At 40.1% G+C, this 14,164-nt stretch overlaps 1 protein-coding gene across 2 annotated transcripts in view; it reads left to right on the forward strand.

Moving 5' to 3' along the window:
* Window positions 1-14,123, forward strand: part of lama5 (laminin, alpha 5) — a 95,694-nt gene extending 81,571 nt beyond the window's left edge. For both annotated transcript variants that reach the window (XM_034087438.2, XM_034087441.2), the window contains exons 61-79: window positions 327-466; window positions 933-1,089; window positions 1,609-1,742; window positions 1,952-2,117; window positions 3,244-3,378; window positions 3,580-3,725; window positions 4,241-4,376; window positions 5,244-5,387; window positions 5,559-5,689; window positions 5,834-5,998; window positions 6,414-6,546; window positions 6,885-7,039; window positions 7,878-8,070; window positions 8,773-8,901; window positions 9,636-9,795; window positions 10,420-10,550; window positions 10,691-10,784; window positions 11,160-11,279; window positions 12,285-14,123. In XM_034087438.2, the coding sequence (XP_033943329.1) occupies window positions 327-466; window positions 933-1,089; window positions 1,609-1,742; window positions 1,952-2,117; window positions 3,244-3,378; window positions 3,580-3,725; window positions 4,241-4,376; window positions 5,244-5,387; window positions 5,559-5,689; window positions 5,834-5,998; window positions 6,414-6,546; window positions 6,885-7,039; window positions 7,878-8,070; window positions 8,773-8,901; window positions 9,636-9,795; window positions 10,420-10,550; window positions 10,691-10,784; window positions 11,160-11,279; window positions 12,285-12,433 (2,718 nt within the window). In that variant the 3' untranslated portion in view covers window positions 12,434-14,123. The remainder of the gene's footprint in view (window positions 1-326; window positions 467-932; window positions 1,090-1,608; window positions 1,743-1,951; window positions 2,118-3,243; window positions 3,379-3,579; window positions 3,726-4,240; window positions 4,377-5,243; window positions 5,388-5,558; window positions 5,690-5,833; window positions 5,999-6,413; window positions 6,547-6,884; window positions 7,040-7,877; window positions 8,071-8,772; window positions 8,902-9,635; window positions 9,796-10,419; window positions 10,551-10,690; window positions 10,785-11,159; window positions 11,280-12,284) is intronic.
* Window positions 14,124-14,164: the final 41 nt, after the last annotated feature.

Below are 14,164 nucleotides of genomic sequence, written 5' to 3' on the forward strand. Positions count from 1 at the left end.
AAATGTACATAATTGTTTTCATGACAATCCCCTTCATAAGGAAAGTTTGATGACTTGAAGACCCAAGTGTATTCTTCCTGCTGAAATCTTTAAACAAACAATTCAGAAAAAAATTACAATTAAGGAGCTAATTGTTTTAAATGTTGTTTTTATTCGTGTTTAATTCTGAGATAGTGATTGCTCAATAACAGTACGGCATCTTTCCAAAACATTTCCTGGTTTATTCTTTGTTTTTTCAGTGATTAGTGAGAGTGTTTCTAAGAGGTTTTGATGAGAGGATATAGTATGGTTTCTGTAGTTCATTGCTTCCTGTCTGGGGTTTGTAGTCCAGTAAGGAGTTCCTGGGCATGGCGTTGGTGGGGAAGAGACTGCTCTGGTACTTCAACATCGGAGGAGAAACTGCTGAGGTGCTGATGCCTGAAGAAGTCAAATCTAATGGGGACTTCAACAGCATCGTGCTGGAGAGGTACGATACACACACTATATTCAATATTAACATGAATATAGTACATGATGATGTGATTCTAGATGTTCACATGATGAAATAAGGACGTTTGCTCCAGTTTTAAAGTATAAATGTAATAGAAAAAATGCATTTTTATGCTCGGATATTGTAAGCAATTTGCAGTATACTGTACAAGTCTCCCAGTCCGTGACTTTTCCTGAAAGTGTGTTATGTAGCACATAACACACTTTCATACCTATTTATACCTGCCAGCGTAAACATGACGTGTTGCTATAGCAACGCCTTTTGTCCACTGCGGTTCCTTAGAGAGAGAGAGAGATTCTATTGGTATAAGTTAAGTTAAGTTATAAGTGTTATTTCAGAATCGACTACATCAAATCATGATACGTGGAGACATGCACTCGCAGAATAAAGCAACCTTTGTGTGCTTCCTAATTTATATCTATGTGTTTGTGGCTGATGACAGGGTCCTGCAGTACGGTCAGATGTCGATGTCTTCAGAAGCGGAGGGAGACCCTCTGGTCACTAAAGCCTACAAGGAGGCGAGGGGGGATCAGGGTCTGCTCAACCTCCTCACCGACAACACTGTGTTCTACGTGGGAGGGTACCCCAAATCCTTCAAGGTGCGTTCATGGGGGGGGCTAGACGCTCCTGTTGTCGGGTAGTTGTGTTGTGCTTCACCGCTACTCCTCCATTGCATCATAGTCGAGGCCTATGAGAGCGTCAACACTAACATAGTTTTTACTTGGTTCATGTTTGCACTGAAAAATGTGGATGTTTTTTTATTTAGTTACTAAAAAAGGCCATATCAAATTCTAAATAGTATCTTTTAACACATGTGTTAATAGAAGACGTGTTGTGCCCTTATGTGGGTTATAGTTACATCTTATAATAAAACTGATACAAAAAATTCCACCAATGAGAGAAAAAAAAAAAGTAAATAAAGTAAAAAACACAGAAATAAAAACCCAATTCAAAGATTATAAAAAATGAAATAGAATCTTTAAAATCTATCTTTTAAAAAGCACAACAATGTTCCCTTATCATTCGAGGAGGCATTAGGATAGTGTTGATGTACATTTTAATAATATATTCAAAGTATACAATTCTTTTTTTAATTAATTTTTTTATTCTTTTTTCAGCCCCCCGCTGAGCTCGCTCTGCCGAACTTTAAAGGTTGCATCGAGCTAGATACGCTCAACGAGGAAGTGCTGAGTCTGTATAACTTTGAAAACGTCTTCAAACTCAACACCACCGAGGAGAAGCCCTGTGGCAGGTCAGTGTCAAGTGGTCATGTGACTTATTTAACTGAAATATTTGTTGGATGTTGGATTATTCTATTCTGTCTCAGTAACAAAAAAACGTTTGAGTTAGTAACCGCTAATCTATTTAAAAGACAATGTTTTCTTTCTTTTACTTCTGACTAACCTCACTCTCGTATTTCCCTCCGTGTGAATCACAATTGATTAAAATTGCTGAAAACAGGCTGAAGCCGGTGCTGACTCAGCCCTGGGTGAATGACGCGGCGTATTTCGACGGTACCGGCTATGCTGAGATCACCTTTTCTGAAGAAGTGTCTCGCATTCAGCGTTTCGACCAGGAAGTGAAGCTGATCTCACACAACGGCATTCTGCTCCTGCTGCAGAAGGAGGTAAACACTTTACTCATTATACGGCCAATTCGACTGTCGTTAAAAGGTTGTACTGGGCTCATTTCTAAAGTAAAGGTACGCTAGCCAATAGAAGTGTGAGTACTACAGGAAAGGTAAACCGCCAAAAGAAAAATAGGGCCTCTTTAATAGATCAACACATAATCAAACACAATGTGTATTACAAATATTGACACACAATGCTGAGGTGCATCTCAAATGTATTTAAACATTGTGTGCCTTAAGATAAAGTATAACACTTTGTTGTGGTATAAACAGTTGACCTGCAATCTCCCCCTAAACATTGCATGTCCCGCCCTAAAACGGCCTCTACTGTAAGGGTTATGCTTTCATTCAGCAAACATATGAGACATTCATTATGTATGTTGGTTTGTGCCGGGCTGTAAACTGCATCAGCTAAATAGTTTCGGGCTGTTTTGCGTGCGTGCAAAAGTTGTTGTTGTGGTGTAAACGGCAACAAATATGGATTCAACTAGGGCTGCTCAATTAATCGTATTTTAATCGAGATTACGATTATGGCTTGCAACGATTACGAAAACAACGTAATCGAAATAAAACGATTCTTTTTTTTATTTTTTTTATTTTTTATTTCAGTTGAATTAAACTTAAAGTTCAGGGTAATCAACTGTTAAAAACATACTGTTCACATTCTTTTCCTCCAATAAATGGATGTTTTCAAAGTCAATGAATAATCGCATTTAATAATCGCAATTACAATTATTGACCCAAATAATCGAGATTATGATTTTTGCCATAATCGAGATTATGATTTTTGCCATAATCGAGCAGCCCTAGATTAAACCACATCTTTGTATTCGATAAAAACATGATGTGGGTCTTGTAAATGATTACATGTATCTTATTTAGTGCAGAATATGATTGTATTCGTGGGCAATGATTATGCTCTAGTAATCAGAGATGAACCCCCCTTGTTGTAACTTCGGCAAAGAAACAAACATTACAGCCCATTATCTATTTATTATTTTTGATCATTGATGCATTAGAACACTCTTAACATCCTTTCCTAGCATTACATGCAAGCTCCGCAGGATTTGTCGAGCTAGAAGTGCTCTCTCAAAGTGTCCTCCGTGTCCCCGTCCTCCTGCAGGATCAGTTCCTGTGTCTGGCGGTGCTTAAGGGCATCCTGAGAGTTTTCTACCACTTCACTGGTGTTCTGGTGGAGCTCCAGCCGAAAGACCCTTCATCTGATTTCATGAAGATCAGTGACGGCGACACCAAAGCTGTAAGTCTTCTGTCTGTCATTTTCTTTCTCATTATACATTGTGTTTGAAAACTACAGGGAGACAATCATTTCTTGTCAAAAATAGAATCCGTTGATTTTCAACTGCAATAAAAAATGTTTCTGTTGAGTCTTTGTGATTGCTGTGGTTGATAATTGAAGTGTTATGTGTCGATGTGTGACGTGATGTTGTGAACTGTGTAGCTGGAGATCATCATCATGCGCCCGAGCCGCGTCGTGGTGAGGAACACCCGGAACGTCCTCTACAACCAAGAGTTCACAGAGAGCATCCCCCCCTTCGCCGGCACCTTCTACCTCGGAGGAGTCCCGGAGAACAAGATGCCACTGAAGTGAGACAAACTAAGACATTTTTTATTTTGTTTTCAATTCAAAAGTTCTAAACATTTGTTTATCTTAATTGTATAATACTGAATGTATGGACAACATGAGTCAATACGTAAAGTAAGAAACAAGAAAAACACACATTATTGGATGGAAATTCGTAGCAGTTTCTATTTATTTTTATTTCTGAATTGATGTATTTGAATACCTTCCTTTTTTTGGATATCTTTGTTTTTTTGTTCACCTGTTTAGATTTTTCTTATAGTTTCTACCATCATTTCTATATATTTGTTCCTATATTTGCTCTTATTTGACATTGTATCAGGCCTTACTGCGTCTACGTACGCACCATTATACACATAAGACTGCTCCCTGTAGATTCTATGCCACTGACATGTCTCCAGTGTGAGTGATTTAGCTTGCTGAGGATTCCTGTTCTTTATTGGCCAAAGAAATAAAGCCTTGAATAAAACAATGTTGTTTTTTTGTCCGGCTGTTTCACTCTGTCTCCGTCTCTTTCCAGGTTGAAATCCATGTTCCCTAAGCAGGGCTCTCTGAAGGGCTGCTTCAGGAACGTCAGGTCCCCCGGAGGCGCCCACGTCGACCTGAAGAGGATGAAGAGCTCCGGAGTCAGCTTCGGCTGCAACAGCGACCTGCTGGTGAGGAACAAGCCTTCAGCTCATTATCTTGTATATTGAGAGGTACAAGTGTCCATGATCTGAACTCTCTATCAAGCCAGTTCTAACCAAGCACATGTTACACCATCCCTACCATACTATTGTCAACATGTCATTCTGATCTTATTTATTTTATTATTCTCAAAATACATTTTTGAAAAAGTATATTTTAAGCAAAGGTACATTGTCTGGATATTTTTTCCTCTCAATAAGATCTGGCAAAAATACTGCTAATCCGTTTTGCCTTGCTCTGGTCCTCTTTAACTTTAGCAGAAGAGCGTTTAATAACAGCCATTTTTCCCATTAAAGTAAAATCCATAGACTTGTAAAAAAAAGAGCAATTCATCAAAGTATTTCCACATGGCATCCTTGTAACCTTTAATCAAGTATAATCACTTAACATGTTACAAATACAGTCCCTTTAGTTCTGCAGTTGTGCTGATATGAAGGAGTAAATATAATACACTGTAGTTTGCCGTATATACTCATTGTCCTAAGTGTTTTTGTTTTTTTATCTTTTACGGTGATTTGTATAGTTACGTTTAAATTTGGTGTAAATATTTGACATCCTTTTTTAATGCTAAATTGTTTCTTAAAAATACTTATTTTGTATTATCCTTATATAGATTTGTTTCTTTTCTACCTACTTTGCAACTTATTTTTTTAGATAGAATATCAGCCTGTATTGACCTGCCGTGTGTGTGTGTGTGTGTGTGTGTGTGTGTGTGTGTGTGTGTGTGTGTGTGTGTGTGTGTGCGTGTGCGTGCGTGTGTGTGTGTGTGTGTGTGTGTGTGTGTGTGTGTGTGTGTGTGTGTGTGTGTGTGTGTGCGTGTGTGTGTGTGTTCACAGGTGGCTCGTGAGGCTCATTTCTCCGGGCAGAGCTACCTGGACTTGGCTCTGAGAGACATCCCCAGCCTCAGGGACAACTTCTACGCCAGCTTCAGCTTCAGGACGGATCAGAAGAAGGGACTCATGTTCTACCACCACGATAAGGTCAGCCGAGCCTCATACCTCAGAGTCATTTCTCTTATTTTATTTATTCAAACAGCTGTTCTTTCTTGCTCGTAACATTTTAAGTGTTTTCTTTCTCCTGCTTTGGTCTTGGGCTTCCAAGTGTCCTCTCCTTACACGTTGGGTTTTAACCTGTTATGTGTGTGTGTACAGGTTGGAGTGTGTCAGGTGTTTTTGCACGAGGGCCACGTCGTCGTGCGAGCTGGAAACAGTGAGATAAAGACGCTGAAGACGTACAACGATGACAACAGCCACTACATCTCCGTCTACAACAACAACAAAGGGTAGGAGGACTGACGTTGAGTTGTGTAGAATTAAGCTCTCGGCTGTTTGTTCCAAATGTCAACATGATGCCTTCAAACGTTGTCCTAACCTTGTTGTAAAGTACCAGCATGCACCTCTCACACTGTCTGACTGTCGTCCTCCAGGATGCGTCTGTACATGGACGATTCCATCGAGAAAGCAAAGGAGAACCGGATGGAGAGAATAGCGGGGGTGGTGACGTCCACAGAGGGAACAACCTTCCTCGGAGGAACGCCCAACCAAAGCCTCACCAACCTCACCGGGTGCATCAGCAACGTTTTCATCAAGAGGTACCATGTCGTGAAAGAGGGGAAATCGTCTTATTGCAGTCGTAGCAGCTCGTAACATTTTGACGGCTCCCACCTCGAGTTGTATATGAATGTGATAATGAAACAAAAACCAGGGGGGAAATACTATAGAAATTCTCCTGGAAAGTAAACATGAAATTGAAGTTATCTTGTTTGCAGTTGTTATTAGTTATGACTCCAGTTGTAACCCGCAAAATGAAATGTTTTATATTTATTAACAGTAGATGTAAAGTATTAATCTTTACCCCTACATATAAACTATTGATAGTTAAGGAAAGATCTTTTGGTTTATATATGTATAATGTCTTGAAAGCTCTTACAGAAGTATAGGAACATTTTTGACACTTTGCTATAATATAATCTTTTGTTGAGTATATTTGATGTGTGTGTCTTTCAGGGACACCAATACTCAGATGGTTTTGAACCTGTTTAAAGTGAAAGCAAATGTCAACGTTCCGATGGACTGTCCCGCCGCCAAAAAACCTCAGCAGATCATCTCCTCTCAGCCTAAACAGAGCAACAAACCCAAGGTACACACACACACACACACACACACACACACACACACACACACACACACACACACACACACACACACACACACACACACACACACACACACACACACACACACACACACACACACACACACACACACACACACTAAATGAAAGAGAAACAGACGAAGGGTGCTTAAGATACAGATGAAGAGCAGACACCAAGTGACCCTGTGTACCGACCGAGTGATAACAGAAAATGATGTATTCCTCTCTCTCTCTCTCTCTCTGTCTCTCTCTCTCTCTCTCTCTCTCTCTCTGTCTCTCTCTCTCTCTCTCTCTCTCTCTCTCTCTCTCTCTCTCTGTCTCAGGGGAAGAACAGGAAGCCGTCGGGGTCTCGCAGCCGGAACACCAGGGAGTCCTGCCAGGCGGAGCTGTCGCAGCCGGAGGCCGGAGCCATGCAGTTCAGCGGCTCCACACACAGCTTCCAGAGATACGACTCCCTGCCCAGCTCCTTCAGCACCATGTGAGTAATAACAATAATACAGCTTTATTTATATCGCACTCTTCATGCAACACATGCAGCTCAGAGTGCTTTACAGAATGACACAGAAGAAGAACTTTAAAAGGTGCATGCAGCGAAATATAACATGTTATCAGGTTATCAGACACAAGGAGGTCAAATGTATGATAATAAAATAAAATAAATAATGGTGTCTCTCTGACGGATAAGACACAAGTTGATGCAACAATATACAATATAATAAAAACCCCATAAAACATGTAGGTACAACAGAAATACAAATAAAAAGATTAAGACCTATAAAATAAATAAAACAATATAAAGGTAGGTAAATAATAAAGACCAAGAGAACATTTAGTGAAACACAAACAGGCAAAAAGTATTCCCACAGGCGTAAGAATAGAATATATCTTTATCGTCATCATACAGAGGATAACGACATTTCTTTGGCATCTCTCGCTGCAGTAATAAAATAAATAGATATACATAAATAATTGACAGCAAAGGAAGCAGCAATGATAGTTCAATGAAATACAATTCCATATTTACACAGTGACAAATGATGCTAATAAATCATTGTGGTTGCATAAGACCTTACGTCGAGCATCTTGCTATATTTTCTTAATGCAGGTTGATCTGTTATAATGACATCGTTTGTGTAATTGATACAAATGTGTAAATTAGCGATGATGACTCAAAAGAAGGGGAATATTTAGCAGCTTAAAAGCTAAATATGTACTTGTTATGGTCAAAATAGTTAATTATTTCAGTTTTAAATTACTTTAGATTTTCCTCAGTGTTTTGAAAGTTTTCATTCGATCCCTCGTTCCTCTCTGTGCAGGCTTCACATCTCCATGGCGCTGCGGATCAACTCCTCCGATGGCCTGGTAATGTCAGCGGCCTGCGGGCAGCGCGGCGACGCTGTGATGTCACTCAGCGCCTCGGACGGACACCTGCTGCTCGAAATGTACGGAGGGAAGAAGAAGATCAGCCTGAGCAGCCGCAAGAAGTACAACGACGACCAGTGGCACACGGTGAGCTCAGGGCCGCATGATGTGCTCAGTACATCTATGTGACGTGACTTTATTTTCATAATTAGTTTTGTATTTTTCCATTAAAGGTCACCTATTATGCAAAATCCACTTTTTCATGTCTCTTCTACATCAACATGTGTCCCCTCTTCTTCATGTCTCTTCTACATCAACATGCGTCCCCTCTGTGTAAAGAGATTCTGAACGTTTCAGGAACAAAGACCCTCTCTCTTTTTGTCCTGATCCATTTATATAAAAACCTGTTTGAAAATGAGCTGATCAGATTTTGGCTACTTGATGATGTCATAACGATTTTTTGTCTTGACTAACCATTAGCCAATCAGCAACCAAGGTAACCCCCCCCCCCTTATCACCTGAATCTCCTCCTAGAGCACATTGTGTTCTTTCTAACCAAATATCTCTCAGAGGGGCGTGGGGAGGGGCTCCTTATTTTCATCTAAAGTAACAGACACAGAATCAGCACTTTTGAAACAGGGCTGAAACAGAGGGGATTATGGGTAATGCTGCAATGATCTGTTTGGTGTTTGGAGCCAAACACTTCAGAGACATGTTTTGTATATATCTGAGACCTATAATAATATATTGATGAAAAACAGACCTTTAAACGCATTTGTAATTGACTGAGTGAGTGCCCTAGGTCGGATCCACCAACATATCTCACCTGCTGTACTTCTGTCCCTTCAGGTGTTTATAAAGCGTGAAGGAGGGAAGATCAGTCTGATAGTGGACGGTATCGGCGCTCAGTCCAAGAAAGTCCCCGGGAGAGACAGGACTCATGTCACCGGGCCTGTGTACATCGGGGGATCTCCGACGGTAAGAGATCCAGACTATAAACACGCACACTACTGGATGCAGTAGCTATACTAGAGATCATTCAAATTAAGATTTCTTCTTGATGTCTACTGTTGAGGCGTTTATGGCAACCAGTTTTTTGACATGTGGCATTTTTTATTTTGGTAGTGTTGGCCATAATTCCTTTAGTCATTATAATGTTTTCTTTCCCTTAGTAAATGTCCAAATATCTGTTTTTCGGGGACACAGAATGAACTGTCAGTAACATATCCTATAGAGCACATGCATGGAGATTGTTGCCTTTTCTTCTTCATGTGTTCTAATGAGGCTCTGTGTGTGTTTTCCTCTGAGAAAGTCAAAAGGCACTATTATATGCTTGGTGGCCAGGATCCGTTGAATATTTCGCAATATTGGGCTGCAGATTATAATTCTCCAAAGGGGGGTTCGTTGAGCATGAAACACTTGATAACTAAAGGACATGTTAAAAAAGAAAGTAGACAGAAAGTGAAGTCAAAGAAAACTATTTTTGCTAAAAAGTTGGCAATGATTGAGAGTCAGACCTAAACATTTCAGATGTGTGTATCTCACACGGCACTGTAACTTGTATTCATGTATCTTTGCTTTTACATGAGTGTTTTTAAATGCCATTTTATAACATGTTTTTTAATGTTCTGAATGTCTTTCCTTTTTGTAAAGCACTTTGAATGGCCTTGTGTTGAAAAGTGCTATATAAGTAAACTTACCTTGACCTCCAGGCTCCTGGCTCCGGTGGGTTCGTGGGTTGTGTCAGGGACCTGACGCTCAACGAAGCCCCTGCAGGAAACCCCACTTACAGCGAGGGGACGGTGCCCTGCTTCCAGGACACTCTGCAGCCCGGAGCCTACTTCTCTGGACAGGGAGGACACATCCTCATAGGTGGGCATCACTCTTCTTCTGTGGTCATTACCCATCTGTGGCCAAAGACTATATTTAGGATGAGGACAAATGCAACATACTCATGGTTTCCAACTATGTGCAACATACACCTGGCTGCTAATTCCTCCGAACTGTTACAGGCTGTGTTTTTTGAAAATGGTGTAACTTTTGTTATTATAATCTTCTTTTTTTTTATCTTTAACTTTTTTTGTATGCATGCTTCTTAGGCTGTCTTTGGCTCTTTTCTGCTGTACCAATGTAAATGTCCCCTCTGTGGGACTAATAAAGGTATTCTGGTTCAAGTTTTGAAACCACATAGAAGTTAGTAGCTTTAACTCTTTTACTTTATTGGGGACTTTGAAACATCTCTCCAGGGACCTCAGATAAAAATCATACTCCAAACGTCACAGTCAGGATTTGTGGGAAAGAAAATGTGCTTAATTCAATGTCTTTCGAGATGAAATGTTATTTACCCCACATATCTGACTTGTACTGAGTTTATCAAATCTGAATTATTCGGATCCTTGTAGTTTCCGGAAATTCAAATTTTGAGTTACACGTTGGTTAACATTTGAGTCATCACATGTTTGTTCGAGTCCTGACTGGCGGTTTCTCTCCCTGCAGACGAGTCCTTAGTTCTGGATCGGGATCTGGAGATCCAGTTGGAGGTTCGGCCCGTCTCGGACTCCGGGCTGCTGTTGCATGCTGGGACAACAGCTGAGATGTACCTGAGTGTGGTCCTCAGCCAGGGACAGGTGAGACTGAGCACACCAGGGAGGGTCTGACGAAAACTGGGGACTTTTTTTGTGAATTTTAAAAGGAAAAAGTAATATTAAAAATGATTATTGAATGATTTAAAGGAATATATGTAAATTAAGTTTGTGTTTTTGTGCAGGTGACTGTTTCAATAAACAGCGGCAAAGGTGAATTCTCTACCTCCTTTACTCCTGAGGAGCCTCTGTGTAACGGACGCTGGCACACCATCACAGGTCAGTCTCCAAGTGAATTATCACTGCGTCAAACTCAAATAAAAAGGTTTCGAGTAAACAGTTGCACTTTAGAACTTTAATTTTTTTCGTCAACAATAGATATTGTCACAGTAAGTATTAAATGATGTTGGTATTGTCTGTTTTAGTCATGGAAACAAGGTTGATGATTAACATATTTAGACATAGTTTATTTAAAGAAATGACCCCTGGCCCTGTTGTAGCACTGAGATATTAAGTGTGTGTGTGTGTGTGTGTGTGTGTGTGTGTGTGTGTGTGTGTGTGTGTGTGTGTGTGTGTGTGTGTGTGTGTGTGTGTGTGTGTGTGTGTGTGTGTGTGTGTGTGTGTGTGTGTGTGTGTGTGTGTGTGTGTGTCCAGTGGTGAAGAAGAACAACGTCCTGCAGCTCCGAGTGGACGCAGCCAGTGAGCAGAGCGTCGGGCCCAGACAGAGCCGCTCTGCAGGGGGCTTAGAGACCGTTTACCTCGGAGGGGTCCCCGGTGAGTTCACATTCACACACACCTCTTTGATTTGTTCACTATTCAAAAAAATCAAAAAGTCAACTTTATTGTCAATCTTCCAGTTTGTGTGTACAGACAGAGAGATCGAAATACCGTTTCGTACAATCCCGAATACAAAAACAAATATATATAAAAAATATGTGTGCAAATAAGTATATACCTATATACACAATCAAAGACATATTTAAATAAATGCACACATTAAGACCTAAATAAAAACACAACAGTCAATATATACAAAATAACAGTCACTTCAATATCTTTGAGAATGTGCATTAGTGCAAGATTGTCCATAGTAGCATAACAAGCTAAAGCCAAAATGTACAACTTGCAACTAAGAGAGACAGCAAATTGTCCTCTCTAGAAAGAGACAATTCTAATTTATTGCTTAAAATCTGACAACTCATAATTCATAATTTATTAGCATTTCTGATCTAATCTAATGTTTGCTTCTTTTAAAAAATAAAAACTCTTAAAGGTCACCTATTATGCAAAATCCACTTGTTCATGTCTCTTCTACATCAACATCTGATCCAGTTATATAAAACCTGTCTGAAAATGAGCTGATCAGATTTTGGCCACTTTCTGATGTCATAACGATTTGTTGGCTTGTGTAACCATTAGCCAATCAGCAACCAAGGTAACCCCCCCCACCTTATCACCTGAATCTCCTCCTAGAGCACCATGGTGTTCTTTCTAACCAAATATCTCTCAGAGGGGCGTGGGGAGGGGCGTGGGGAAGGGCTCCTTATTTTCATCTAAAGTAACAGACAGAGAATCAGCACTTTTTAAACAGGGCTGAAACAGAGGGGATTGTGGGTAATGCTGCCATGATTTGTTTGGTGTTTGGAGCCAAACACTTCAGAGACATGTTTGTATAAATCTGAGACCTGTAATATATTGATGAAAAACAGTACAATAGGGGACCTTTAAAATGGTACATCTCCCAGTTGCCCTAATTGCTCGCCCCTCTCTCTCCTCCAGATGGCGCCCCAGTTCCCGGTCTCCCCGCCGGTCTCCCTGTCTTCCACGGCTGCGTCCGCCTGGCGATGATTAACCAGCGCGCCGCCATGCTGTCCAAACCGCTCGCTCTGCACGGAGCTGTGGGCACGCAGGGCTGCCCCCACATGTAAACCCAACACACGCAAAAACAGTCTTATCCTCACATTCCCCGACTACAAATTACTGGTGGTGGGTGCCATGTTACTGTAGCTAATTTAAAATATATATAATAATATTTATTTTCTATTTTCAGAAAAATGTATATTTTATATTCGACAGTTTGTCGCTATTACTGGTTTGTTTCTGTGCTACAGGGTGCTATAGCAACAGCTGTCTGACTGTAGAGGTGCACTGAGTCACTGCTACCACTTATCAATTCTAAAACGTGTAGTATATTGTAAATAAAGGCAACAAAGCTTTAACTTGCAAACAAATGAAAAGTACATTATGTCAATCATTCAAAAACATTTCCTGAATTATGAATTATATGCATTATGTTTTAATAAGTGAACGATGTGTACAGCTGTTTATCGTGCATCTCTAGCGGAGAATGTTAAGAGTTCCTACTGAGTCGGTACACTGTAATGTACGAGTCCTCAGGCAGCCGAGGGAGACGCTGCCTGTAACTGGGACAGGACTGAGCTTTGGGAATATCAGTTAATTAAGTCTCTCAGGTGCGTTTCATGAAAGGTTGAGTAATTACATTGAAACAAAGGAAGAGGAGATAAGAGCATTTAGGTCATTGGCTGTTTGATTTTAGTTTAATATTGTTGCTTGTGTGACCATAATCCTCTTGTCTCCTCGATATTAGAAGTCCACTTGTTCCTCCTTCACACATAATCGTGTAATTCAAGGTGCTCAAGATCTGTTAAAGTAAAGTATGCTTACAAAGTTCTGTACAAAACGTGTTAAGACTGAAAGATGTTATCAATATATTGTGCCTTCCATAAGTGGGTCTTTTTGGACCCGGCGAGGTGGTTTTCTTGAAGTATCTTTGTGATTACATTTTTTTATCATTTCATATTCCAGCCATTCCTCGAAAAACATGTTTTGGATATCATGCCATTCACATTTTTAATTTACATTAAGACATTTTAGTTTTTGTATTTCTACCCCAAGCTTCCGTAAGTGGGTCAAAAATGACCCGCATGCATTTTCTATGGGAAAATGTTTTTTTTCAAAATGTATAGTGAAAAGTTAAATATAAAACAAGTGATTTTTCTTAACTAAAATGACAAACACATTATTCTAATACGGGTCCTTTTTGACCCACTTATGGAAGAGTGTAGGGTCCAGTCACTCGTGCATCCAAGGGTTAAATAATAAATGAACATGGCTAATTCTTTTACACAAAAATGATCCAACTTATGATAAGAAATGTGTTCTCGTTGCGTTTTTTGATTTCCAACGCAGCCCATATTCCTCTGCAGATCTTTTCTATCCACTTAGTGATCATTCTGCTTTCATGTTGAAGTTACTGTGAACACCAGTTTCCCATCCAAGTTGTAATTAAGACAAAGACAGCTGTAACGACTTGAATCATTTGAGGTAATTAATCCTAGAATGTATCAATGTAGTGCTATATTGAGAGTATTTTAAACCCTCACAAGTCGTGAGCGCAGCACAACGTCCCGTCTGTCGGCTCGCGTCCCGTTGGCAGGCAGTGTTCCCATCTCTATTCCGTCACAAATGTAAACGTGTACCAAACATGAGAGAATCTTGTATGTAATATAACCACTTTTTAATGAAATATCTCACAGAATGAATAAGCTGTCCCTCTCCCTCACTCCTGCTCCCCCATGTGTTGTACATGTATTTTTAATAAAGTTTTTTTTCATACAAACTGTTCTCTCTGGTGTTTG

The sequence above is a fragment of the Pseudochaenichthys georgianus genome, chromosome 7, assembly GCF_902827115.2.
Source record: "Pseudochaenichthys georgianus chromosome 7, fPseGeo1.2, whole genome shotgun sequence".
Classification (NCBI taxonomy): Eukaryota; Metazoa; Chordata; class Actinopteri; order Perciformes; family Channichthyidae; genus Pseudochaenichthys; species Pseudochaenichthys georgianus.